Source organism: Haliaeetus albicilla, chromosome 9 (assembly GCF_947461875.1).
Source record: "Haliaeetus albicilla chromosome 9, bHalAlb1.1, whole genome shotgun sequence".
Taxonomy (NCBI): domain Eukaryota; kingdom Metazoa; phylum Chordata; class Aves; order Accipitriformes; family Accipitridae; genus Haliaeetus; species Haliaeetus albicilla.
The window spans coordinates 6,277,849-6,304,878 of NC_091491.1; the positions used below are offsets into that span (position 1 = coordinate 6,277,849).

A 27,030-nucleotide genomic window follows, 5' to 3' on the forward strand; every position below is an offset into this window, starting at 1 on the left:
TGGCGCTCATTGGACGCCGAGGTGAGCGGGCCGGCGCTCCTCTGCGTTGGGGCGCCAGCGCGCCCCCTGGCGGCGGGAGGCCGCAGCGTATGGGGAGAGAGACCGGCGGCGGGACGAGGCGGTCCCGGTGGGACGGGACGGGACGGGACGGCCCGGTGCGACCGGGGGCTGCTGCGGGCAGAGCCTGCAGCACGGCCTGGCTTTGCAGGGACCCACTGCCCGCGGGCAGCCGCGTCGGTCCTTGCGGGCAGCGGTGTCGTCGAGGTACGGGGTGCATCCCCATCCATTCCGGTGCTGGTACCGGGAGGCCCCGGCGGTGCTTACCCTCGGTGTTGGGGGGTGTGGGGGGGTGGGTGTGTGTCCCCCGCCGGGTCCCGGAGCGTGGCGGCAGCAGGACGGGGTGCAGGCTGCGCTCATGAGGCTGCTGGGTCCCCGGTGCTTAGCTTCTCCTCGCCCTCCACCGGCGTGGGGGGGGTCACGGGTGGCTTCCCCTGCCGCAGAGAGGGGGGGGGTATGTCAGGATGGGACCCCAGCCCCTGCCTGACCTGTGATGAGCCTGCCCGTGCCCAGCCCACAGCATCCCATGGGGCACAGCTGGGGGAATCCCCCCCTCCCAGGGAGCCGCGGGGCCAGCCAGGCGCTTGCCCCAGTAAGGGCTGTGGGGTGCAGGGGAGGGGGGCTCACCAGCCGGGCTGGCACCGGCCCCGTTACTGTTCACCGGGAACGAAGCCACAGGGTGGCGCTTTCGGCACGTGGCACCGGGCACCGTACGGCACCGTACACACACCGTACTGGCACAGGGCGTTCAGCCCGCGCCAACGCTCCCACCGCCCATCCCTTCCACCCCGCACGGTTACCGAGATCGAAGGGATGGAGCGGGGACCCCCCGTCCCGGTGACATCCCGTGCCCGGGTGACATCACGCTGCCCACCTGGGCTGTCCGGCCGTGGCGCGGGAGCTGTGTGCCGGCGTGGTTCACTGTCCATGGCCCCAGGGACTGGCTGGCGTAGAAATCCATGGGGTAAGGCTGCTGCCACTCGACGTCCCGGAGAGCCACCGCGGCCTGCGGAGGGGACAAGGAGCTGAATCCCCAAGCGGTGCCTGCGGCGGGGGAGCCGGCGGTGCTGGGAGAAGTCCCAGTGTGGCGGCTTGGTGTGCCGAGCAGGGCACTGCCAGAGCGAAGCTCACAGCACCGGGAATCCCGCTGGTTTCACAAAAGATCGGAAATCCCAGCGGCACACCCAGGGCCGTGCATGGAGCACAGCCGGGGAGAGGAGGGGACGCTGCCCTGCTGCAGGGACAGCCCTGTCCTGGCAGCTCGCAGCACCGCAGCTCTGTGGGAGGCTCTGGCGCATCACCCCAAGCCAGGGTTGGTCCCCCCAAAATGGGAGAGGGGTGCCTACCTCGTAGGGTGTCAGCAGCGGCTTGCTGAAGGCTTCTCCCCAGTCGATGGAGAGCCGGGGACAGGCTACCTGCACCCACCTGGAAGGGAAACAGGCGGCAACAGATGGGGACAAGCATTTTGGGAAGAATAAACCACAACAAAGCCTTGCAGCAACCCCCTGGAAGGAAATGGAGCGGGCAGGGAGCAAGGTCCCTACTGTGCCAGAGCCAACCTGCCAGGAACAACCACGTCCCCTCCCCGTGCCATGGCCACAGCACACGCAGGGGTGCATAGTATCCACCCAGGTGACAGTGGGACAGATGTGGCAGGGATGGCTTCCAGCAGGAATCGGAGGGCCCAGACAGGGATGGGGCACCCTGGGGACCCTGGCGCAGGGGGCTGGTGTGGGGGTCAGCAGCACTCACGCGTCCACATCAGGGAAGAGGCGCAGCTTGCTGGGGAAGATCTCGGACAGCAGCACCCGCACAAAGGGCCGGCCCAGGGCGCGGAGACGCGACTCCAGGTGCTGCGGGGGGAAAAGGCACCCGGGGGGGGGTTAGGGGAGCCCAGACAGATGCCCGCAGCAAGCCCCCCAAGCCCTGCTCATAGACCTTTCCTAGCCATCAGACCCTCTGTGGGTCCCAGCTCTGCCCCATGGCCACATCGCATGGCCAGGCGCAGTGACAGGGACTGCAGCCACGGCTCCGGCTTGTGCCCAGCTCTCCCCAGCGTGTGCCTCAGTCTAATGAAGTAATTACCGCTCAATGACAACAATCTGTTCTCGTTAGCGGCTGCCTTCCCTGGGACGCCTGCCTGCCCGTGAGCTGGCTGCGGCCAGAGGCTGCAGGAGAAGGAGAGGGGCCCAGGAGGGGCCAGGGACGTCCTTGTCCTCCGGAGCTGGCACTAATCAGCCCCTGCCCAGCCAGCCCCAGCCATGCCTGTGTCCTGCCCACTGCGGAACAGTGGCTGCTGGGACCTCACCGCCCTACTCTGCCTACTGGTCCCTGCATTGCCCCAAATCTCACCTTTGACTCCCGAAAAATTGCCAGGTGTGAGCGGGGCTGCCGTGCTCAGGGCACCCCACTCCCATGGGGCAGGACACTGTGGTCCTGCTCCCCTCGCCCAGCCGGTGTGCAGATAATGCCAGTGCAGTGGCTGAGCAGGGATGCTGAACCTGATCAGAAGTTCATCCAATTAAAACAAACCCAGGGAATTAATTGCTGAGCTGCCTGTGCGGGGGGGTCTCCAAGGCTGGCCAGCTCTCCCCAGCAAGGGGCACGTTTAATGAGACCTTGTCCAGGCTCCCTCATCCACTGCTAATTGCCCTGCCCGCTCAGCTCGGGGCCACACAGACCCAGGCCAGAGGCAACTGACGGGCTGCCAGTGGTGCCCGGTCCACCCTCACCCCGGCAGCGAGGCCACTGCACCGATGCTGCCATCGCTCACCGGTCCTTCACCTATCCAGGAGCAGCACCCAGTGCCCAGGTGGGGGCCATGAGGAGGGGGACAGTACCTGCAGGATGCCGGGGGAGCCCTGGCGCCCCAACGTGCCCAAGATAAGCCCCCAGCAGTGGGCGCTGGCAGCGGTGCGGATGGCATCCTGCCGAGCACGGTGCATGTGCTCGTGGCCGTAGTGCTCCTGGGAGAAGACCTTGCTGTAGGGATCGTACCTGCAAAGCAGAACCGAGCTCACATGTGCCCCATCACCTGCCCGTGCCCCATCACCTGCCCCCCTCCATGCTGGCTCCAAATGATGCCTGTCCCTCACCAACACTAATTGCCTCCCACAGCCGATGCAGGGCCCAGCCGGCTCGTTAAGAGTGCAGAGAGGGGACAAGGACAGGGACAAGGCGAGTGTCCCATCGCAGCCCCCCAACACCTGGCACAGCCTGGGCTCCGCACTCAGCTTCATGCTCAGCTCCCCCCTGTCCCAGCTCATCAATTATGAAGAAATCTTTGATTTGTTGCTTTGTTTGACGAGGAGAATTTTAATCAAATCCCACTCGGGTTTCGGCAGCTTCACCAGCGCCATAAACCTGACGTGCGCCTCCCGTTAGTAACAAACGACCTACTAAGAAATTCAGATTTCACCAAATGGGCCCAGCCTTTCACTCTTGATATTTCATCTGCTTTCAGCGGCCTCATCATCGCGCTTTATGGCCTCTGCCTGCAGCAGCCGGGCTTTAATGGCTGCACCTCCATGAGCTTTCACAGGTACTTGTCAAAATGTTTATATTCAGCTGGAGTAAATGGCTGGCGTTCATCTCCCCGCTGCACCTCTTCACCCGCCCTGTGGCCCCTTCCCTGCCTGTGCCCGCTGCAGGCAGCTGCCTGCCCAGCCCTGGGCTGGGGGATGCTCCTGGGGTACACAGGGGGGACAGCTGGTTCCCAGTGTGCTGGGGGAGCTGGGGTGCTCCCTGCCACAGGGCTGATGGGGACCGGAGCAGGTGCCCGTGGGCTGCCCGTACCTGTAGGCAGGTATCCCTGGGTTGGCAATCATGATGGACTCCAGGTGGAAGCGCCCGTCACCCAAATACCTGCCGAGAGAGGAGGGAGGGCTACGGCACACGGCAAACAGCAGCACCCATCTATGTGCCTGCTGGTTTCCCAAGCCACGCTGTGCAGAGATGCTGGGAACCCAAGGGCAGCAGGCACAGCCAGGTCTTCCCATCTCTGTGCAGCCCCCCGGTATGCTGGGGTGGGAGAGGAAGGGCACGCTCGGGGCGAGGAGGGATGCCCACGCCAGCATGGGGTGGCCGGGAGCTGCTCCATCTCAATGGCTGGTTCTAGACGTTGCTGCTTCCATTTCTAATCGGATTTCAAGTCAGCAATTACATTTCAAAGCCTTTCATTCAGCTGCCCTAATGGAGTGAGGGCTTGGAAAATGAATTCAGACGTAAAACTTGACTAGATTTTGCCCTTAATTGGAGAATGACATTTTGGGAGATCAAAGCTAATTTGTCTGCAAAAGTTAGCCCCAGAGACGAGGGAAAGAAGAAAATAATAACACAGGGAGGGCGCAGGTACGCCAGCTGCGTGCACCTGCACGGTCGGCCAGTCGGTACCGCACTGTGGCTCCTCCGGTGGCGGGAATGACCCACTCTCGCCAGTGCGGTGCCAGCCTGGCCGCCCCTGCCTGCTCCCAATGCCTTTGGGGAGAGATGGAAAGCAGCGCCTCTCCCCCAGTGCCGGGTGCCACTCAGGATGAAGCCAGAGCCCCCACTGACCCCATGCCTGGCAATCATGAGCCTGGCTCCCCACGCAGCCACGCTTGGAAAGGTGCCGGCACTGTTGGCTCCCAGCAGGGTGAGAGAGATGGGGCTCGATGGGCCCAAACCCACACCTGGGCTCCCCAGCTCCCCCCAAGGGTGGGGTCCTTGTATTTATTTATTCTGCAGCGCACTGCATTCACAGTACATTAAGCATTTCCATTACCTAAAATAATTAGGTGATAGGAAGCGAAGTGCTCCCTCTAATTTGCTGTCCTTAAATAAAATTAATGTTGCTGTGATGTTGGGCCCTGGCCATTTGTCTTTTCCAATTATCCACCCGCCCTTCCATCTATTATCTATTCTGATATACGACTCAATTATTTCCTCTGTGCTACGAGCACGCGCCACTCTAAGCAGTGTGGGGAGCTGGAGGGGGCCTGTCCCAGCCCACGGACATCCCCCTGCCACCCCCCAGAACCACCCCATGGCCAGGCAGGGGGTACAGGCAGGGCGGGCAGCCTAGACCAGGCAGGAGGGTCTTGGAGGACCCTGGGTACTTACACGATGGCGTCTGTGTCCTGGGCGAGCCGGGGCGATGTGCAGCCTAGGATCTCCCCTGGGGACAGTGGCTTGCACTGGGGCACGCACACCTTGTACTGGGAGCGCAGCTCCTGTGACGCTGCCTGTGGAAGACGTGGGGTCAGCAGGGACAGACTGTGGCACAGAGCGTGGCCGAGGCCAGTGGTCCCCGGCACTGCTGGGGACCCTTGGGGACACCCCGGCCCTGGCTCCATGGGGCATCAGTGGCAATGGCTGTGCTGTTGTGCCCCAGCACAGCAGCAGCAGAGGGGAGCCCATCTGCTCAGGCTGGCACCGTCACGGAGGGTAACGGCCCCACACAGCTGAGATGCTCACCGAGGCTCAGCCAACGTATCAATTAAAAGACAAGGGAAAATGCTTAATGCTTCGATAGCCCCGTGTTTAGATAGACATGGCTCAAGAGGCTCATTCATCTCCTCCCGTCCTGCCCAGCCGGCCGTTCAGGGGCAGACAGACAGACCCGCTGGAGCTTCCCCTGCCGCTGCCGGCACTGCATCAAAATGCCAAGTGCTCCACCGCCTGCCCTGACATTTACAGAGCAGCTCCCAGGGGAGCCAGGGAGGGGTGCCGCCATGAAACATTGATCAGAGTTATTATAAAGTACTTGATCAACATTACGGCAGCAGCATATTATTGCAGCGACTCGTTAGAGGGGAACTGTCACCACCGGCAACCTGGGGCAGCCGCTCCAGCCCTAGAGCCGGGGCAGGGAGGGACTAAGACAGGGCCAAGGCAGGGAGAGACACAAGCTTCATCCCATGCCCTGCACTGCTGGGGGTCCCCATCTCACCTGCACCGTGGAGACGAACTGGATGGTGCTGACGAGGGCCAGGGAGGTGCCCGCTGCGAAGTTGAAGCGAATGGTCTCGAGGAAATGGAACGTGTCGATCTTTATGTCCACAAACACATAGAGCATCTTCAGCCCCTGCGTGGCATCGATGGGAACTGGTGAGAGGAAGAGAGAGGGTTATGTGTGGGGGGTACACCTGGGGCCTCGGCGAGCCCCCGGCCGCTGCTGCCTGCAGCCTGGGGATAAAGCATGTTGGCGGGGCTCCCTGCGCCCCAACCGCCTCAGTGCGGGCAGGCCAGGGTGGGCTGTGCCACCCTTCTGCCCATGCTGGCACCCCGGGCAGGGGGTGCAGATGGGAGCAGTGGAGAGCACCCGCTCCTTCTCTCCGTATAATGGCAGCCTGGGGAATCAATGAACACAAATCTAATTACCCCCAGTGCTAAGAAGCCCGTGTCACCACAATTAAGTGAATAATTAAAGTACACAGAGTCCACATCGATCCACAGCTCCGCATTCACTTCCCATTTTGGTGCTCTTCACCTGATCACAATTAAGTGCAAATTACTGCCTCCCACAGGGCACGTGGGGCTGGGAGGGAGAGGGCAAGCGCCTGTGTGCTGCGCGGGGACGCGCCCCACCGTCGGCCACACTGGTGATGGGAGTACTGTGGGCAGCCCAAAAGGAGCCCAGCACCCTCTCGTCACTCTGTGGGCACCCCAGGGTGCCCTGCAACCCATCCAGCCCGGAGCAGGCAAGGACCACATGGCCACGGGCAGTGGATGGCGGCTGGGCTGGTGACAGGCAGCTTGGCAGTGCCTGCCTGTCCCTGCAGGGAGCAGCTCCAGAATATGTGACTCCTGTCCCATGAAGCAGCCCGGCTCTTGCACTGGCATGCTCCTGAGCACTGCTGGATATGGCCCCTTCCTCCCCTTCCCGCTGTTCATTCATGAATAGCAGGCTACAAACCAGGGGTTTTATACTCCCTGTTCCAGTGGTGCCCATAACCCTCCTTCCGTAACAAAGCACCTAGCACAGATATTTATCACTGCAAACGCTCACACTGATGTGGCTTTCAGGACAGATTTCTCAAGTGGGGAGTCTGTATTTCATACGGAGCCTGACGCAATTCTTCAAACCCATTTATACAGCCCCATAAATGTCCAGGAGGGCTGCCAGGTGCCAGGAGTGTGGTGGCAGCAGGGATGCACACGCCTGCCGCTCACTACGGTAATTCTGCCGATCCACCTTAAAACCCAGAGCGTCTTATTGTTATTTTTGGGCTGATTCCATCCTGGGTGGACTTCAAAGTTAGCAGCATCTGGGACAGCAGCGCAGTTTCCATGGCAACTGGATCCAGAGTACTGTCCGCCTGGGGAGCACACAGCCTCCTCCTCCCTTCCCCGCCCAGCCTGCGTTGCACCCGCAAAGCCGCTTTCCCCGGCCCCGCGCCAGCCCCGGGATGAGCGGGACCCCCAGACTGTCGCTCCCCTCTGCCATCACTCCCGACTTCCCCCAAAGCCCACAGCTGTGGGGTGCGGGGCGAGAGCAGCCCTGTCCCCATCGGCGACTCCTGGACGAGTGGGGTCCTGCCAAGCCACGGCCTTGCTGCTCTGCTCTTGGGCACAGGGCTGCTATTCGGGCGCTGCGGCAGCGCGTGGCCAAGCAGGATGAGCATGCCCTGCTGCCCCCAAAATCCTGCTCGCGGGCAGCTGCCCAGCCAGCCTGGCCTCGTCCAAAGCCAACAACTGAGGCTGCAGAACAGAATCCCTTTGGGAAGGGATTAGCCCTTGGCACTAAGTCTCCGAGCTGGCATCGAGCAGGGCGGGGAGCCGCTCGGTACAGCACGGTGGCAGCAGCACAGCCTCCGCAGTACCATGCACCATAGCCTTGGCAGTGCCCCGGGGCCGAGTGTCACCTACTCAGGCAGCTGTGTCCATAGTGCACCAAGAAGTCAGCACCCAGGGCGCGGGCTGTGTAGTCGTCCACGCAGCATGCACCGTAGGTCACGTCGCCCATCACCACCGCCTCCGCATCTGTGAACCTGCGGGGAGGCACAACAGTGAGGGTCATGGCTGGCTGCTGTCACCACAGCCCACGTCCTGCCCCCCAGCCCCATGGCACACCACTGCTGGGGGACCCCACGCTGCCATCGAGCCCCTTGCCACGCGCCAAAGAGGACAAGCACTGGCTACTCTCCGAGATGTCAACATGATTAAGCTGGAGAGCGGTAATCCGCCTCTTCAATTGGGTAAAGCTGTTTGCAATTCAGCGGATTATCCGCTCATCAAACAATACGCTGCCAGCTTCCTAATGCTCCAGCAGGGAGAGGAGCAGAGGGAGACCCGGCGCAGCGTGGTGCTGCCGCTCCCACCAGCCGGCCCTCGGGACCAGATCCACCGGATCGGCCAGAACAGCCACCCTGGCATCCCCAGCCATGCCATCCAGGCTGGCCAAGCCACCGTCCCCCTGTGCCCAGGCACCGTGTGAGCTGGTACACCCCAGCCCGCACCCGGCTGTGTCACCCACAGGTGCCGGTTTGGACAAGCTGGGTGTGCTCCCGGAGCAGCTGGCGCTGAGGTGGCACTTGGCAAGGAAAAGCACTGAGTGAACACTGGTGCTGTCCCCCATCCCTGCTCCAGCATCCCAGCGCTCCAGCTCGAGCCTACCTAGCACCTGCCGGCCAGCGGAGGAGCATGCACCAGCACCGGGTGGCAAAGCCGGTGCTCTGGCATGATTTAAAGGCGCCACCTTTGTGGGTATTTTATGGCACCATTTTGGGGGATTATTAGCTTGGCTGCCTTCCCAGGGAGCTGCCGTGGTAGTTTACAGATGAAAGCAGGTATCGCGATGACAAAGCCCCGTGCCTGGAGGGGCTGCTTAAAACAGATGCTAATTCCTTATTTACACCGAGGTTGCACCAGCGGCTGTAGCTCAGTGCCAGTGGGGTCCGCCCTGCCGCTGGTGCGGGGCTGGGGCGAAGGGGCTGGGGGAGGTGGGCGCCCTGGCACAGCGTCACCCCCTGCCGGCACCCGGTGCTGGCTGGGGGCCAGGGTCCCGCACGCTCCCCCCCGAGCGCCAGGCAGGGAGCGTTACGTCGGCAGCAAGAATAGAAATGGTGGGCAGAGCTGGGCAGATGGCAGAAGGTGGAGAAATGGCGGAGCGTGCTGAATATTAACAGCTCCGGCCCATCCGTCAGCACCCGGGGAGGGGGACAGGGGAACGTCTCTGCTGGAGCATCCCGGGAGAGGGGGAAAAGCCATCCCCACCTCCCGCGTCCAGCCCAGGCATCTCCCGCTTCTCGCAGTGTCACAAGGGCTGGGGACGCCATTGGGGACAGTCAGAAGATGGAGCAGATCCTTGCCAGCACACAAATCCCATGGTCCCTCGCTGCCAGCATGGCCTGGACAGGAGGATGGCTCCTCCGCTGCCTACACGGCCGTGCCATAGGACTGGGGGCTGCTGGCAAAGGTTCGAAAAGGCTCTTCTCCACCCCCCCCAAGCCCTCAGCCCCCTCCTCTAATGAGAGGTGATGAGATGAACATGAATCAGACTCCACACATCTCAGCAAAAGTGGAAAATTATTCAGCTCCTTAAGATTCAGGACGGGGAGGTCTGACTCAGAGCGGCAGCCAGCGCCGCTTAATTTTTTATAGATTAAAATGTATGCAAATTGGCCCAAACCCCAGAGAAAGTCCCTGGGGGTGAAGAGCAAGAAAGTGAAATAGCAACGGCGGAGGGAGGAGGGCAGAGGCTGGCAGAGGCGCCTGTGGCCCGTGCCCAGCGTGCAGGGCTGCAGCCTGCAGCACGTGGCCACCGGCCCGTGGGCAGGGAGAGAGGGGGCTGAGCCCTGCCCTGGCCACGGGGAACCATCCCGCTCCAGCTGCAGGGAGCGGAGCCACGACCGAGCAAGGAGCAAAGAGGCTGTAGAACGATGCCTGGTGAGGAGAGAGCCCAGTGGTGCTGCCATTGTGTCCAGCAAGGCTGGAAGGGTACCGGCAGCCTGGTGGTGCCGGCAGGAGAGGCACAGAGGCACCAAGACGGCACGCACCAGGGTCACCCGCGCCGGCTGGGCTGGATGGTCGAGCGGAGCAGCAATCATCTCCCGAGACAAATCAAAGGCAAGTGCGGGGGCCTCCCCTTGATGTTTTAATCAGTTCGGTGTCGCCGGAGCCTTTCATCAAACTACAGAGGAAGGAAACATCAATTAGCAGCCACCTGCCTCCAACGCAGGCCAGGGAGCTGCTCGCCCGCCAGACTGGACTGGGATGCAGGCGAGGGGCAGCAACGGGAGCGTCCTTGTGGGTGTTTCGTGTCTCTGCAACTCATCGCAGCCGTGGACAGGTCCCAGCAGCATGCCGGCAGGGAGGATGTGGTGATGGGGCTGTCCCCACCCAGCGCTGAGCCGCTCACTACGGCTGGGAGCTCATGAATATTGAACACGTGGGGAGGTTATTCATCTTTTACGTCCCGCAAACCCCGGCTCATTCTGAAAAACCACCCAGCCTTAGCATTTTTCTCATCTCCCCCTAATTCATTATCTCCTCCTTTAAACAGATGGCTCCCAAAATCCCATTTATAAAGCACCATGCTCAGCACTGGCAGGATGCATGCCCGGGCAGGCCAGGTCCCAGCCCCGATCCCAACTGCCAGGACCCCTGGACCCTCCCAGCCCCGCTCTTCCCTGGCCAGTGTGGGACAGAGGCAACAGCGACCTGAGGACAAGTTTGAAGGCTGAAAATGCTGGGACAGACAAGCACACCCAGTGCCAGCACGTCCCCAGGCATGGGGCGGCTGCTCCCTGCCACCCGAGCACAGGCGCTGGGCTGGAGCAGGCCTGATTTATCCTGGCCCCTCGACAAATAAATGAGAGCATTTGCTGCCGGTAGGAGCGCAGGGTCCCCTGACACCACAGCAGCGTGTGAAAGATACCATGCTGGTTCTCACAATGTGAAGCAGAGCCGCTCTCCCTGGCAGAGAAGAGTCCTCAGCCCCAGCTTGTCCATTGCGCCTGGCTCCAGCAGCCCTGGGCATGGAGGGGACTGCAGGGACCGAGCTGAAAGCAGCCAGACCTGGCACCATGAGGCTGCCGGAGGATGAAGCTGCGACCAAGATGCTGGGGTGCCCGTGTGTCCCGCTGGGGATGGGGATGCAGACTGGGCTGCTCCTTGCTTCACAGTCACCTGCCTCGCCTGCATGTGGCCCTTTACAGCACAGTCACACTGTGGCGTGGTGCCACCTCCCTGCCAGGAAACGCCCGGGGATAAGCAAGAGGGTTATGACCTGCAAATACCCCAAGCCCTGTCCTCCGGGGGAAAGGCAGAGCCCCATGATCACCCCAAAAACCCTACACCGACTGCCTGTCCTGTCCAGGGATGGGCGCCAGTGGGTGCCACTGTCCTGGGGCATGGGGGCTGAGCACAGCCCCGGCCAAGAACAATGCACTTAATTAGTGGAGAAGCTCATCACCAAGCCCTATTACCAGACTCCCAACTTCATTAACACAGGAAGGCTGCACGTAATTAAAATAATGAGTTTGCAATTTTACTGCAAACAGTGCTGGAAGAGCCCCACTGCAGCTGGGCAATCACCACCCGCCAGCAGCGCGGGGCTCCACAGAGCATCTGCAAGTGGGTCAGGACGGGGTGAGGTGCACGTCCCCGCAGCCCCCCAGGAGCAGCCATCTCTGGCTGGGTTCCCTCCCCTGAGAGGACCTCCCCCTGCATCCTCACTGGAGGTGCCAGGGCTAACCCCACCATCCCGAGGGGCACGTCCCGGGGGTACCCCAACTTTGCTGGCCCTGTAGCTGCAAAAAAACTGAAGTAAGGCAAACCAAGGGCCCAGCGCGTAGTAGTGGCAAAGCCACCATGGCTGTCCTGTACCCAGATGGTGCCTGTCCCCTCTTCCCCATGGCCAGGCCACGGCCCTGCCCGTTGGTGCCAGCTCCCCGGACTCCGTGGGGACACAAAGAAGTGGTGTGGGGCGCATGGTGGTGGGCACCACACCTGTGTTGGCACATCCCAGCCCTGGGAGGTGACAGTCCTATAGACCCCACACACGCTCTCCTGCCCAGTCCCCCCTACACCAGTCATCGCCCAGGCTGAGGTTTTAAACATCTCCAATGAAGTGAGAACTTCATTCTCCCTAATGATGCTGTTGTGCGGTTAATGACGGTGATTAAATTCCCCTGCACAGCGTGCTGCACCGTGCTGCCAGTGCCTCTGGGTTGCACTTAAAGGACAAGGGGAGAAGGGAAGGCAGTGCTGGCTGGCAGAGCTACGGCACTGTGCCATCAAGGCCAGATCCTGACCTGCGTTAGCATCCCAGGACAGCCCTTTGGGACCCCTGGTGATGCCACCGGCTTCACCATGGCACTCAGTACCACATTGCTCAGTGGCACATCACAGATCTGCTTGGCTAGGGGACCTGGTGTCCTTGTCCTGACACCCACCAACCCCAGGAGGGGACAGCCTGCGTGGCACCAGGGACCTGCCTGTGGCACCAGGGACCTGCTGGGCACACCAGCCCTCAGGGGCTTTTTTGTCCTCACTATCACAGCCACAGCAGGGCATTTTAAGCCATGCCAGAGCTGCTAGGCTGTGTACACGATGTTTAACTCTTTGCTGCTCAATCAGAGACAATTCAAGACCCCCGTCATTCTGAAATGTCCTCGTACGCTGCTGGGCACGCTATGGCATCATCACTGGGATGCTCTGCGCACCCCCAGCAGTGCCTTGCACCGATGCTCAAAAGCCATCAGGCCATTGGGAGGTGCTAAGGCTGTGGCAGGGCAGCCACCCCCTCCCCGCCATCACCCGTCCCCGCCGCCGAGCCACGGCTGATTAGCAGGAGCCACTTGCCCGGTCGCGGCGCGGGGAGATGGAAGGATTAGCAGCTGCGAAGCCTGACAGCTGACTTTATTAACAAGGAATCAAAAGCCCAGCTGAGAGCCCAGCTGATCCGTCTGCTCCAGCCCCGGTGCGGGGAGAGGAGGGGTGCGCTCACGGCTGCACCCCCCCGCCTCCACCAAGGCAGTGGTACAGGGGACACGGCTGCTGCCTTCCCAGCACGACAGCGGGTGGGCTGGGGGGCTGCCCCCCTCCCCGAGCCGCGGTCCGAGCTCCCCCCACGCACCTCTCCACGCTGCCGCCCCCCAGCACGAGTTACCCTCCGCCGAATTACATCAGCCGTGACAAACGGAGCCAATTTGGAAGGTGCCGCGAGAGCGTCGTGATGCGGTTTCGGCAGCCCGCCGCCCCACCAGCTCAGCAGACCCCAGCCCTGCCACCCCCCCGCAGCCGGCCGCTCACCCCCGTGCAGGTTCGATAATGACAAACCTATTAACGCTAATTAACTGGGCCTCACACCAGTCAATGCTGTAAGTGCGCTCTCAATTTCAAAGGCTCCAGGCTAAGTACCCCACCAGCCTTTCCGGAGGCAGCAGCTGTGACACTTTGGCTACATCTTCATCCTCGCAGCCCCTTGGGGCTTGGCAAGCCGCCAGAGCAAAGCTGGGAAGCCCGGACAGGGTGCCGGGGGGGGGTCCCCACCTGGCAGCCCCCTCCCCTCCTTGCCCCCACTGGGGCTCCCAGGGGGCCTGCTCACTCCCACATTGCAGTGGGGGACGCGGTGACATTGCCATTCCCCTGCACAGGGACAGACAGACCCACAGACAACACCGTGTCCCCCCAAGCCATCCGTGCTGCAGTGGAGCGATGCCACGTCCCCGCTCTTGGCCCTCCCCAGCACTGCCAGGCCACGGCGCAAATATTTTATTAAAAGACAGCTCCAGCAGAAGGGATAAATATTCCATCTGAGTGGCGGCAGACACAGATCCGGTTGAGCCAGAACACACGGGGATGGGCACCGTTGCCCCAGGGGCACCAGCCCCAGGCATGGCTCTGCAGTCATTACCAGAGCACGAAGGAGAGGGGGAGCTTGTTGGCATCCCCAAGCCCCAAATTCCACCAGCAAGGAGGGGGCAGGAGGCTGCGGGGATGGGCTGGGGAGAGGGGCTGCTTGCTGAGCAATGGTCCCCATCGGCGCTGGTATCCCTGGCATGCTCAGCCCTCATGTCCCCTCTGTCCCCAGTGGGAAGGGGACATGCCACCGCAGGGCTGACAGTAGCCCAAGCCCCTGTCGCCAGCTTGGCTATGGCAGCCACTGCCAGAGCACACGGCTGCAGCGATTCCCGTCACGTCGGAGGCTCATCCGGCCCCAGCGCCGGGTTAGGAGGGCCAGCAGGAGCGGCGGCCGAGCAGCAATTCCACATTAATGCCAGTGATGAATATTAATAGCAGGAAGAGGCAGGCACTAACGAGGCCACCTGCCGATTCACACCTCACCTACGGCAATGTAACCAGGTCCCAAGCATGTCCCCGAGAGAGCGGGAACAGGGCTGGGCTCACTCCTGCCCACAGCCATGATCCTCCAGCCGGCAGTGCTGGTACCCAGCACAGCGACAATCCCAGCCAGAATCATGGATGGCACCCAGTGTTCCTGGCAAGAGACCGGCAGCAGGGTGTCTCTGGGTACTGTGCGGCAGCAGCGAAGGAAGGATACGGCCCTCCTGCTCAGCCTCGAAGCCATCCCCCATCCAACTACCAACCGATAGGTGCTGCCATGTCCCTGCTCTTGGCCAGGCACCTCTCCCCACACAGCAACCATCTCCCACCACCCATCTCCCACCAGCACCCCCCACCCCGGCACCCAGCACCCCACTTCAGCCCTGCGGAGTACCCTTGGCAGGGAAGGCGAGTCCAGTGGGGATGCCAGCACCCTGGCATCCACCGGGAAGTGGGGCTTAAGGTTTCATTCAGATAAAAGAGCCCCTTAATCCGCTGCCTTTGAAGTTGGAGACATGAAAGCGGCTGCGTGCCAAAGCCGGAGAGGAGGCAGCTCTGCTTAAAGGGACAAGCCCACGCGGAGCCGCCCACACTTGCACCCGTCCCCCCTGCCCCCCACACCCATCCCCTGCCCGTGCCCACCTTCCCACTGCTCCCTCGACCACCCCAAGCGTGGGGCTGCCATGGTCCCGCAGGGGAAACGATGGTAAAGTGGGGACAAAGCCTGCAAGCACGGCTGCCTCGCCACCCATCACGGCAGTGGCTGCTCAGCTAGCGGCGGCGAGGAGGCGAGCCTGTTCGCCCTGGGAAGGCAGCTTACTAATGAGTGCCGCGACCCCAATGGCAGACGAGGCATGCGGTGCTATTAGCACTAATTCACTGTGCAAAAACAGAGAGGGGCTGGGGAGGGGGCAGCCGCAGCAGGGAGAAAGCCGGCAGGCAGGCAGGGAGGGAGGGAGGCAGGCGCGCTTGGCGGTAGGGAGATTACGGCCCATTCCTGCAAGGTGCTTGCATCCGCTGCCGCTGAAAAGCCCAGCTCCTCTCCAGCGCCTCTGACCTCACCTCCGAAGTGGCACAGAAAATCAGGATAGGAGCCACGGGGAAGGGGCTGCCCAGCAGGAGCCACTTACAGTCAACCCCTCCAGGCCATCACTGTGGCCTCAGGCCTCCACAGCTGGAGAAGAGCTGCCCCCAAGCACCTCCGTGCTGCCCTGAGAGTGGCACAGCCAGACCGCGGCCACGGGGACAGGATGCAACGGCAAGGGAGGAGGGCAGGGGACCCATGTGGTGGTAGCGGCCCCACTGCCGGCCCTCCCTTCGCTGGCTGCACTGCTGTGGTGAGTGCGCAGGCACTGAGCTGGCGTCAGCCAGTTGTTAACACGGTTGCTCCCTGGCTCCGTCACCCCAGCAAGGGCCCCGACACACTGAGCTTGTCAGCAGCTCCCGGCAAAGCGACGAGAGGAGAAGCCGAGCGGCGAGGGCCAGGCTGGCGCAGTGCCAGTCCCTGTCCCTGGGGCTGGCAGCGGGTGTCTGCGACCTGCCGCAGGACAGCAGCGTTGCCTGCGCCTGTGGCCAAGGTGTCCCTGCAAGGGCAGACATGCTGGGGCCCCCCCACACCCCCCTCAGCAGTAGCCCTGGGCTTCATCCTGCCCAGACAGCCCTGTCCGACGGCCACCCCATTCCCGGCAGCAACCCCCATCCCCTCGCCAGGCTCCGCAGCCAAGCGGGGAAGCGTGGAAAAGCCATCATCTTACCGCTCAACGATGTCTGCAATGGTGCAGGCGAACATGAGGAGCCCTTCCGGCATCTGCAGGGCCACTGGGAAGAAAAACAGCCCCAGGGTTAGGAGGGGCTGGAGGGGATGCCCCAAAATGGGGACCTGGGCACCAACCCCTGGGGTCAACGCATCCAGCTCAAGCGGCAGCTGCAGAACAACCCTCCCAAAACCAGCCAGAAATTGGCCAAAAATCCTGGTGGCTCTGGCAGCTGGGGTGCATGTGGTCCTGCCTCAGCCCATATCCATTCTCCCTGCTCACACCCAGGCCCTGCACACACACCTCATCCCTTTTTGAACCCACTGACACTGCTGGTCTCTCCTGCTTCCCGCAGTAATGAGTTCCAGATTTTAATTATGTGCTGCACAGGAAAAGGTACTTTCTTCTGTTTATTTTAAACCCACTCCTAATAATGTAAACACGTGCCCCTGGTTCTCCCATTACAAGAAAGACCGAATAATCATCCCCTGTTCAGCCTCTCCTCATCATTCACAATTCTATATCCCTCTATCATATCCCCCTTCGTTTGCCTCTTTTCCAGCTAAAGGATCTAAATCTATTTAATCTCTCCTTGTACAGAAGCCGTTCCAAACCTCTGATCATCCTCGCTGCCCTTCTCTGCACCTCCCCTCCCTGCTTCTCTCCTTGTTTTGGGAGGGTGGCCGGCAACGATAGAGCGTTGTGCCTAGCAGAAATATATTCATCAGCGAATGATGCTTCTTGGTTTGCTCCCTCCTCACAGCTTGGAACAAATCCCTTTGCCTCTGCAGCTCAGCTGGGCCCCCCTAGCACCTGGGCTCCAGCCAGGACACCCCCGTGGGTCCCCCCAAGCTGCCCCAGGACAGTGGGGAGGAGCAAGGACCATGCTGGGGGAGATGAATGGAGGAGGCCCCATTAATTCCACTGCTGTTTCACCTCCCAATCTCACTAAGACACCTCAGCTCCAGCAATATTTATCCAAACGTCCTCTCCAGATCCCCCTCCAACAGACATCCCTGTGCTGCCAAGCCCAGCCCGCTGGCCAGCGTGGAGCTGTGCAAAGACCTGGCCCAAACGGGGCTAATCTCACCCTGCTCCAACCTGCAGGGCCCAAGGAAAAGCTGCACGCACTCTGTCAGCCCCTGCCCGACCTGGGAGGACCAGGCAGCTCAGGGTCCTGGCATCCCCCAGCCCGTTCGGGATCATTTGGGACTGCCCTCCACCTCAGACTGCCGCCAACAAGCAGACCCACAAACAGCTTTGCCTCCCCCAGCGAGGGGTTGGCAGGAGGCAGCTGGGTCACTCTCCACCTGCATGGCACTATGGGGACAGGGGATGACACCCCAGCCCCCCCCAAACCCCGCAGCAGGCAGGGCGCAGGCAGGGCTGGCCGCAGCCCGGTGGGAGGCTGCGTTCCCCCAGCAACGAGCCCCTGGCTGGGCTCTGCACGCGCAGATTTTTAAATCCCAGCACGGCTGGCTGGCTGATGGGCTCTGCTCCCAGCTCTGAAGTCTAAATCCCAGCCGCATATTTACATTTAATTAGGAGGTGCCAAGCAGCAAAATACAGCAACGAAAGCCAGAGCGGCACGGCTGGGCGGCCTCACTGCATCCTGATGGGCAGCCCTGCCACCCACACCGCAGCTGGGATGGACCGGACAGCCCCACAGCCTCCAAACCTTCGGCATCACAGCCGGGACCAGTTCAGGCAGCAGCTCCCGGGACACCCCCGGGACGCCTGCCAGCTCCTGCCAGCTCAGTGGCAGAAGGCAGAGACATTCCTAGGTAGACACTGCGTTTCAAATCTGGCTCTGTCCGGAGCCCCTGGCGCCAAACAACCCAGTGAGCAGCCCCTGCCTCTGTTGGAAAGCATGGGTGAGGACACTGGTGACACCCACGACAAAGGAGGCTCCACGCCCTGATGCCTGTAGCCGACCACATACCAAGAGCTGGCTCAGCCACAGCAGGATGCACACGGTGCGAGGGGACAGCCCTGGCACCACCCTGCAGCACCACAGCACCTGCTCTGGGGCCACCACAGCCACTCCCCACCCCTCTGGGGCTACAGCAACCCCCCAAGGACCCCGAGGAAGGTTCAGACCAGGGCGTAGCATGACCCAGCTCTCCACCAGCCCCTCCAGCCCCCCGCAGCCGGGCATTGTGGGGCTCCCCCTGCCCAGCCCTGGCAACATGGCAGAAAAGTGCAGGGAGAGAGGAGAGCAGCAGGGACCTGGCCGGCATCCCAGACACATCTCGCAGGCTGACAGGTCCGCGCAGCTCAACCTATCCTGTCCGATGTGATTATAATCCAGAGATACAGATCTATTAAACCCCCTTGAGGGAAGGAGAGCTCGCCAAGACAGAACCTAAACATGCCAGGGCATGCCGGGCAGCTCGCCACCATCCCTGCTCCAGCCTCATTGGCCCCGCACCCTGGCCCAAGCGGGCTCCCTCACCACTGGCGAGCTCAGCAGCACCAACTCGCCACGCTGCAGCCCCGAAACCCCTCGTCCCCAGGGCTGGCGCTCACCCTTCCTGGCCTGAGCCTGCCGGATCCGCCAGATAGTCTTGGGGATCTCGAAGTTGTAGTTTCGGGGCAAGGCCTCCATCGCCTCCCGCAGCTCCACATTACTGAGGATCTCCTCGGGGATCTGCTGCGCTGCTCGCCGCATGGGGCCTCGGGCTGCGGGACAAACGAGGTGGCCTAAAGGAGCGACCGGGAAGGCAGCACACCGCGTACCCCTTGGGCCAGCAGCATTCTCGCTGCCCTCATGCCACCCCCGGGGACAAGCAGGCGGGAGAAGGGGGTGAGTTTCTGCCCTTCATGCTGGGGGCAGGTTGTTGGCACTTTTTGGGGGGGAAAACGCCTTTTTTTTTTTTTTCCCAGAAAGTACCACTGTAACTATGTGAAACCCTACGAGTGGGGCTGGCTCCCCCCAAGCCAGGAGGACACCAGACACAACCCCCTACGGCTCATCCGCAAGCACCCCGGGGGTCCCTTCTGCCCCAACAAGGGGATCCCGTCATCCCACCGGGAAAAAGGCAACAGCAGCGGGTGAGCCAGGCCCGTCCCCGGGAGCCTCATCCTGAAGCCAGCCCCCGCCAGCAACCGCCCCCCTACAGCTCGGCAAAGCCGGAGAGCGGCGGGGGAGTGACAGCAGGGGGATTATTCACTATTTCCAGCCCAACACCGGCACTCATGAGCCACCAAACCCTCCCCGCACGGCCCACGGTCGAACCGCCAAAGGGCCAGCTGGGCCGGGCCGGCGGCGGGGGAGGCCGGGCCGGTGGCGGAGCCTCCCCCGCCGCCGGCCCGGCCTCCCTCGCCGAGGCAGCCGAAATAGCACCCGGTACCGGCACCGGGAACCCAGCGTTGACCCAACCTCAGCCCACCTGCGGCGGGCACCGGGGCCGCGCTCCCGACCCTCACGGAGGCCGCCATGGCTCTGGAGCACGTGAAGGCGGGAAGGCAGCACTAAGCGAGCCCCGCGCTAGGCCAGAGCAGTCGCCGGCCGAGAGATCGAGTGTGGGGAGGGCGCCGGCGGGCCCCGACGGGACGGGCGCTGTAGCGGGGACCGACGGGTCCCGGCACGGTCCCGACGGGCCCCTGGGTGTACAGGGGGCTGTGCCAAGCGCTGCGATGTCGGGCTTGACCCCCTTCACGTCGGGGCCGTGGCTCCGCCGCATCGTCCTCCCCGGTGCTGACCGCCCCGGCGCTGCCGGTCCCAATTTTAATACACGGACGGGGCGGGGGCGACGGCGCCGTTGCCACGGTGACGGGTCGGTGTCCCCCCCCCACCATGTCGCGGGGAGGAAGCCAAGTCCCTGCGAGGCGTGGGGCAGGAGGGAACCGGAGGCAGCAGGGACCCGCAGGGGCGGCAGGGGGAGCGGGGAGGCAGCTGGGACCCCCCGGGGGACAGCGAGGACCCCGACGGGGCAGCGGGGACAGCAGTGGTCTCGGTGGGATAACGGGACCCCCGGGGAGGCAGAGGGGAGGAGGCGAGAGGGACCCTCGAGGGGCAGGAGGGACCACCCGGGGGGCAGCGGGGACAGCCCGGGGGGCAGCGGAGCCCCGGTGGGATGTCGGGACCACGGTGGGGAGTGTGGGGACAGCAGGGACCGGGGTGCAGAGGGGATAGCAGAGCCCCCGGTGGGGCATCCGTGACCCCCGTGGGACAGCAGGGACCCGGTAGGGTGAAGGGAACGATAAGGGGCGGAGGGCACCGTAAGGGACGGCAGGGACCCCGGGGGGGTGGGCGGCAGGGACCGTGGTGGGGCGGAGGGGACAGCGTGGACCCCGACCGGGTGACGGGACCACGGCGGGACACCGGCACACCGCGGGGGGGGGGGGCGCGGAGGGGGCGATAAGGGGCGGAGGGGGGACGGTGAGGACGGCGGGTCCCCAGGGAGCGGCAGGGACCGTGCTGGGCAGACGGGACGGCGGCGACAGCCGTGAGCCCGGCAGCCGCGGGGCGGCAGAGCCCCGGTGGGATACCGGGGCACCGAGGCGGGCGGGGGTGACAAGCAAAGCCCCGCAGGGGGTGTGTGTGTGTGGGGGGGGGGGGTGGGCAGCGCTGAGCCATCCCCCCCGGTGGGGCGGAGAGGACCGGGGCGGGGGGGGGGGGGGGAGCAGCGGCACTTTCACGAACTGTCCACGGGAGGCGGGAGAGGCGGTGGCGGTGGAGGAACGGGGGGGGGTGGGGGGGCCCGGCCGGGCTGGCCCAGCCCTGCCCAGCCCTGCCCGCCCCGTCGCTGCCCCGCCCCGCCCTGCCCAGCCCTGCCCGCCGCTGCAGGCAGCGCGGCACCGGCAACCGGGCGCCCCTTTATAGGCTCGGCCCGAGGGGGTGGGGGGCGGCGGCGGCTGCCCCAGCCCCGAGGGGGCGGCTCCCCCCCCTAAAAACCGGCGAGCGGGACCGCGCGGCGGTGCAGAAAGCGCGGTCGGTGCTTTCCCCCCCCCCCCCACCCCGGTATTCCGGGGGTCGGTGCCGCTGAGCGGCTCGGCCCGCCATGCCCCCCCGGGGGCCGTTCGTCCGGGCTCCGGTTCCGCGTTCCCGGTACAGCAGCAGAAGCAGCAGCAGCAGCAGCCACCGCTGCCGCTACCGTTCGCCGCCGCCGCGCCCGCGGCTCTGAGCAACGCCGCCGCCGCCGCCGCCGCCGGGAGACCGCGCCCGCCCCGGTTTCAAGATGCTCCGCCAAGGTGAGCGCCGTACCGGGAGGGCACCGGGTACCGCGGGCACCGGGGCCGCTTCCGAAGTTTGTCACCCCGCCGAAGTTGGGGCCGCGCCGCCGGGCGTCCCCGTCCCCCCTCCCGCCGCGTTACCGGCGCCGCTGCCGCCACCGAGGCTCGGGCAACCCCCCCCCCCCCCCCCACCACCACCGGGGTCCCCGGGGAGAGGCACCGGTGGCGGACGGCGGGAGCGCAGCGCGGCGGGGAGGGGAGGGTGGGACCGGGAGGAACGGGGCGGGGGGGAGGCACGGCAGGCGGCGGGTCCCGCAGGACCGGGGACGCGGCGGATCCCGCGGGCACCGGGGTACGGCGGGTCCCGGAGGCAGCGGGGCTGCGGCGGGCGCGGGGGTGGAGAGTCGGTGTTCGTCCCCCCGGGGCGAGGGAAGGGGAAACGGGGCTCACCGGGGGGGACGCGGGGGGGGGGGGGTTCGGCGGGGAAGTTGGGGCGAGCCGTCCCGTTCTGCCCCCCCCTCGAGGAGATTCGCTCCGCTGTGACATCACGCTATTTCCATGGCAACCGTCTGGGACATCATAGGGGAGATTTTTGACATCACAGCGAGAGGAGAAGCCGGCCCTCCCGGGGGGTCCGGGCCGGGGCAGGGAGGGGGGTAGGACCCCCAGTCCTGCTGCGCCTCGTCCAGTCCCGGGGAGATGCTGGGGACAGCGGTGCTGGGTGGGGGGGGACCCCCCACTGAACCCCCCCCGATCCCGTCCCGCACCCCGGGGAGGGGGCGACCACGCAGCCCCGGGCCCAGCCCTCACCACCACCACATGCCCTTCTCCGGCGAGGCTCCGGCAGCGCCAACGCCACGCCTGCAGCCCCCCCGACGCGCAGACCCCCGGATGGGGCAGAGCCCCCACTGCCACCCCGGGAATTCTTTTTCCCACTGGGGGAAATGTCACCTTGCAACTGCGGGGCCTCGCGCTCGGGATGTTCCTCTCTCCGGCTCCCGCCTCGGCTTTGTTTGGTGTACTAACCCAACCGGGCTGGCGGTCTTTAGAATAAACCCCGAGTCCTCAGAGCAGCCCCGGTTTCCAGCCACGGTTCCCAATCCCGGTGCTGCCGGCTGAAGGAAAAGCATCATTCAGACTGGGAAACCGGGAGCCCGAGGTGGAAGGCAGGCGGCAGGGCTTGCCGGCAGGGTTGCATCCCACCAGGGGTAGCCTGTAAGGTCAAGATGTACAGCTTTCATTTCTGGAGCTAGAAAAACAAAATGCAAATTGAAGAGCCTGTGGGCTAATGCAAAACCTATTCTTAAAGTTTTTGTCTTGTTAAGCAAGGAAATAGAGTGCCAAATAGGCTTTGTTAAGTGGCAGTCTAATTAATAATTTAAAATCTTGTAGCTGTCTTTCATTAGAATTTATCTGTACATCAACCACAAAATCAGTCAAACACACTCATTTATAAGTTAATGCCATTCCTGAATAATTCAACAGGCAGTTAGAGGAGGCCTCCATCCCGCCGACAGGCTCTCCCCTCCCCGTCTCGCCGTGGCCAGGTATCCCTGGGTGGGTGGGGGGTCCCGGTCCCCGGCATTTGCCCCAAGCGGGGTGCGGAGGGGACACCCCACGTGGGGGGGTGAGGGGAGATGGGGAAAGCCGCTGCCGGGGCGCGGGGCTGGGGCCAAACCCCTCCGTGGGGCTCGAGGGCGGCTGGTTTTACCGAGGGACGTGGCAGCACAAAGCTGCGCTGGTGGGAGGCAGCGCAGGCTGATGGTGGCACTGCCACCGCCTTTGGGCTTAGGGCTGGGGGACGCTGCAGGGTTTGGGGGACCTGCAGGCGACGTCCCTGGAGGAAGCAGCTCCGTGTGCCCGCTCATGGGGGGGGGACGGCTTCGCACACGGTGCCACGCGCGTCAAAGGTGTTTGCTGCTGGAGGTTTGCGGCAGGACGGGCGGTGGCGTGGCCGGGGCAGCATTGCGATGCCCGTGGACATTTTGGGTCTCCTGAGCCCCATGAGCTCCAGGAGCGGAGGCGCTGGGCAGCCCCAGGGGGATTTGGGGCAGATTTTGGGCACTGGGACATTATCGTTGGCGTGGCGGCAGTGGGTGACAGTGCAGGGTGCAGCTCCAGCCTGGGCGATGGTGTCGGTGGGGCCGGTGCTGCACCGTGCACCCTGCCGGAGCTGGCCGCAGGCAGGAGCGCAACGCTGGCGACGCAGGAGAAAGAGATTTCCAGGTCAAGGATGACACCAAGGTCATGGGCAGCCACATCCCTGTCCCTGCCATTGCTCAGCCCATCGACGGGGCGTCCAGCCCCCATCCCTCCCTGCAGGGGAGCAGCCGGCGGGCAGGGTGCGGGCGCAGGCTGGGCTGCGGTTCCTGCGCCGGGGAGCCGAGAGCCCAGAAACCTTTCTGCTTATAAAAGTTTAATTTCCTAAAGAGCTGAGAGGAAGCCACAAGCTCTCTGTGCCCAGCGAAGCAAGGGGGGTGGTTGGGGGGGGGGGTCAGGATGCGGCCCAGCCTGTCCCTGCAGCAGTGCTGGGGGGGAACCAGGGGGGCTTGGGCAGGCGAGACCTGCTTGGACCTGGAGCTGGAACCGGGACGCGAAGGAGCCGTCGTCGTTCAGTGACCCGCGCTGATGGAGCCAGGCAGGGTCAGAGCTGCGGCCACGCTTGGCTAAATGTTATTCCCACCTTTCGCCTAAAGTGCCGCACCCGGCGCCCTGCAGTCCCATCCGGGTGCCCAAGGCTGCGGGTGACACTCCAGGTGGCCTCAAAGCGCTGCTCTAAAAAATACCAGTGAACCTGCTGGGGAAACGTAAAAATATGCATTTTCCGGCATGATTTCACACCCATCTTTCCCTAAGGCACCTGGTGGTGCTGGAGCTGGCGGTGCAGGCCAGAGCTGGGCAGTGGGTCCCTGTGGTTTGCAGGATGAGGCCACGAGTGAGATGATGTTGCCTCGGGGCTGGACAGGGACTCGGGCTGCTGGAAACGGCCGGAGCGCTGAAGGATTTTGGCTCTTGCTGCCAAAACCCTGTTTGGAGGCAAAATCCAGGCAGGGAAGCGTGGGAGCCTGGAGGGACATGGTGGTGGCCAGCTGTAGCCAGAGCCACCCCCTACTGGGGTGTCCCCAGCTCCCGGTGGTCCCCCCGGCCAGCCCTGGAGCAGCGTGGAGGGACTCCCCCTCCTTGCAGAGGAGTGACCCAGGACACGGCCGCTTCAGTCCCACGTCACTGGGGGCAGCCACCCATACCGCTCTGCCCCACATCGGGGCACCCGTGGGTGCTGCCACTCGCCATCCCCACCCCAGGGAGCTGCTCCAGCTGCCTCCAAACAGCCAAAAACTCAGGCTTTGTTTGCAAAGTGCAATCCCAGGGCTTAGCCACGTTCGGTATAAACTCTGGTTATTAACGGCAGATTATGTCTTTAAAAGTGCTTTGGTGGAGCAGCAGGCAGCAGCAGGCAAGCGAGGCACCAGCACCTGAGCAATGGTGGCTGTCGTTTGGGTTCCCAGCGGGTTGGGGTGGGCAAGGTGCCGTCCTGACCCGGCACCTGCCGAAAGAGGCTGGCGACTGATTTAAGAGCAGAGGGAGGCAACAAGTGGGAGGCCGGGAGGCTGCAGGGCAGAGCCGTGGGGCCGGGAGGGAGTGGGACGCCGGTGGGAGTCAGCGAGGAGGAGCCGGGGGGTCCGTGTGCCGACGTGGGCAGAGGGTGCAGGGCACGGCCCTGAGGCAGTGCTGGGATGCAGGAGCACCCTTGTCCTCTCCGGCAAGGGTGCTCCTTCCCCGCTATTTTGGGTGACGCTGCCCAAGCCTAAGGGGGATGAGCCGGCTTGGCCCCAGGTCCCTCCGCCAGCAGCGAGGCTGGTGCTGTCCCCGCTCCGGATGTTGACACCACGTCCCATCTCCCAAATTGAGGAAGCACCGATCCCCGGTACCATCCTTGCGGAACAGCATCACCATGGAAACCCACAGCCCTGCGCCTGCCGCCCGGCGATCGGGAGGGGGGACACTTTTAGGAATATTATTTTTACTGATGACAAATGATAGAGGCTCGGCGCTGATGGAGAAAACGCCTGCGCCCAAGCGCCGGGCATCGCCTGCCCTCCCCAGCAGTCGGTCTTTCTCCTGCCCGTTTTGCCGAGGGCAGGGCACGTGCCGATCGGGCAGCCGTGGCTCTGCCCGCGTGTTAAGTGCGGGCAGTGGCGAGCGGCAGATGCAGGACGGGGAGATGCAGGGGGCAATCTTCTTTGCGCAGATTAGGATTGGGGGGTTATTAAGCAGAAAATGCTCCATTTGGTGTAGAAAGCTCCTTTTCCTCTTTAACAGCACATGTGCCCACCGGCTGCTTGCTTCCCGGTGGTGCTGGCACAGCAACTCGGAGCCGGTACGGCAGCTCGGAGTCAGCCCGGCTTTGGTGAGCAGCTTCTTGTGATGCTTTTGCCTGGGCTGGTAGTGCCATGACTGCCCCGGTGACTGCCAGCGCCGAAAGCCGGTTACACTGGGAGCCGTGTCTCTCCCCACCTCATGGCCGGCAGGATGGGACAGGAGTGGGTTTTGGCCCCGGAGGGGTGATGGCAGAGTAGGCTGGGGGTCCGTGGTGGTCCATCCCATCCCGATGGTGCCTGGCCATGGGGAGAGCGTGGCACCGGAGCCGGAGGGCATCGGAGATGCTCCACGTGCACCCCAAGTCCCAGCATCGCTGTCGTGCAGGGAGGCTGTGGCCGTTGTTTACCGGGGAGAAGCAGCAGGAGGAAATTTGGCTGCTGCACTGGCAGGGCTCCTTACGGAGGCAGCCCTGCAAGTGGAGGGGAGGTGCCAGCGGCTCCGCCAGCCCTGTGAGCTTGGGAACCGCTTTTTTTTTTTTTTTTCCAGCTGTGCTTGCACCAGCGTTTGCACTGGTTTACTCGGGGAAACCCCGGGCCTGCGGCCCACGCTGCCATCCGAGGGGTGCAAAGTGCATGAAGAATATCCCGGTGCTTTTTGGCCCTGTGACGAGCCCACGGTAGCCCGGAGTGAGCTCTCGTCCGCAAGACCTTTGCCCGGCCAGGCGTCAATGAGCATCTGGGCATGGGGATGCACTTGTGTGAGGGAGTCCCTCTGATCCCCTGGGTGTGAAGGCAGAGGGGGGCAAAGGCTGATGGCTGCATCTGCCCCTGCCAGCTCCTGCTCCCCCCGGAGCCCCCCCTGCCTTCTCGCTGCCTGCAAATTCAGCAGCTCATGGGGTGCTGGATGCGGCCACCCCCTGGGCAGCACACCGGAGCCGGGAGAGGGACCGGGATGATGCTCCCTCGGCAGGAATGTGCCGGGGTGTTTGTGCTAACAAGCCCGGCGTATTATAATTTCAATGGAATTTAAAAAACAAAATAGTCCTCAGACAAACGGCTCCGCAGTGCCTCTGTCAGGGCCTAAGATCTGCTGCTATCTATTTTTTAATAATTGAGGGTAATAAATATGTATTTCTTTCTCCTTTCTCTCCGTACTCCGCAGCTTGTCAGCTCCCTGCGTCTCTTCTCTGATCAGACCCCATCTTTGCCGTGCAGAAAGAGAAAGAAAAAGAAAAAAAAAAGGGAAAAAAAAAAAAAAAAAGAGAGGGGAAAAAAAAAAAAAGATCCTTTAAGCAAAAAGGATTAAAGCCTTGAAAGTAGGTCTGCCCGAGCCGCTCGGCTCTCCCTGCTCCCTGCCAGCCGCAGCCAGGGCAAGGAGGGCTGTGCCAGGGCAAGAGGAGCATTCCCAGGTGGCTGAATCCGGCCCCGAGGGGTTTTTGTGGGTGCAGAGC

At 63.4% G+C, this 27,030-nt stretch overlaps 2 protein-coding genes across 3 annotated transcripts in view; one reads left to right on the forward strand and one right to left on the reverse strand.

Moving 5' to 3' along the window:
• Positions 1–343: 343 nt before the first annotated feature.
• On the reverse strand, positions 344–19,555 carry DPH1 (diphthamide biosynthesis 1). 2 transcript variants are annotated; one of them, XM_069791264.1, is made up of 12 exons: positions 19,475–19,555; positions 18,612–18,764; positions 16,083–16,146; positions 7,906–8,027; positions 5,987–6,141; positions 5,158–5,279; positions 3,853–3,921; positions 2,898–3,054; positions 1,810–1,910; positions 1,404–1,482; positions 932–1,063; positions 344–491 (listed from the first exon to the last, which is right to left on the reverse strand). In XM_069791264.1, the coding sequence occupies exons 1-12, from the start codon at positions 19,521–19,523 to the stop codon at positions 414–416; spliced, it is 1,281 nt and encodes a 426-aa protein (XP_069647365.1). In that variant the 5' UTR covers positions 19,524–19,555; the 3' UTR covers positions 344–413. The 2 variants fall into 2 exon arrangements, with proteins under 2 accessions (XP_069647365.1, XP_069647363.1); XM_069791262.1 differs by having other exon boundaries at positions 387–485; positions 923–1,063.
• Positions 19,556–20,826: 1,271 nt separating this feature from the next.
• The window catches only part of RTN4RL1 (reticulon 4 receptor like 1), a 30,678-nt gene continuing 24,474 nt past the window's right edge, over positions 20,827–27,030 (forward strand). The window contains exon 1 of the mRNA XM_069791266.1: positions 20,827–21,278. Within this exon, the coding sequence (XP_069647367.1) occupies positions 21,266–21,278 (13 nt within the window). The 5' untranslated portion in view covers positions 20,827–21,265. The remainder of the gene's footprint in view (positions 21,279–27,030) is intronic.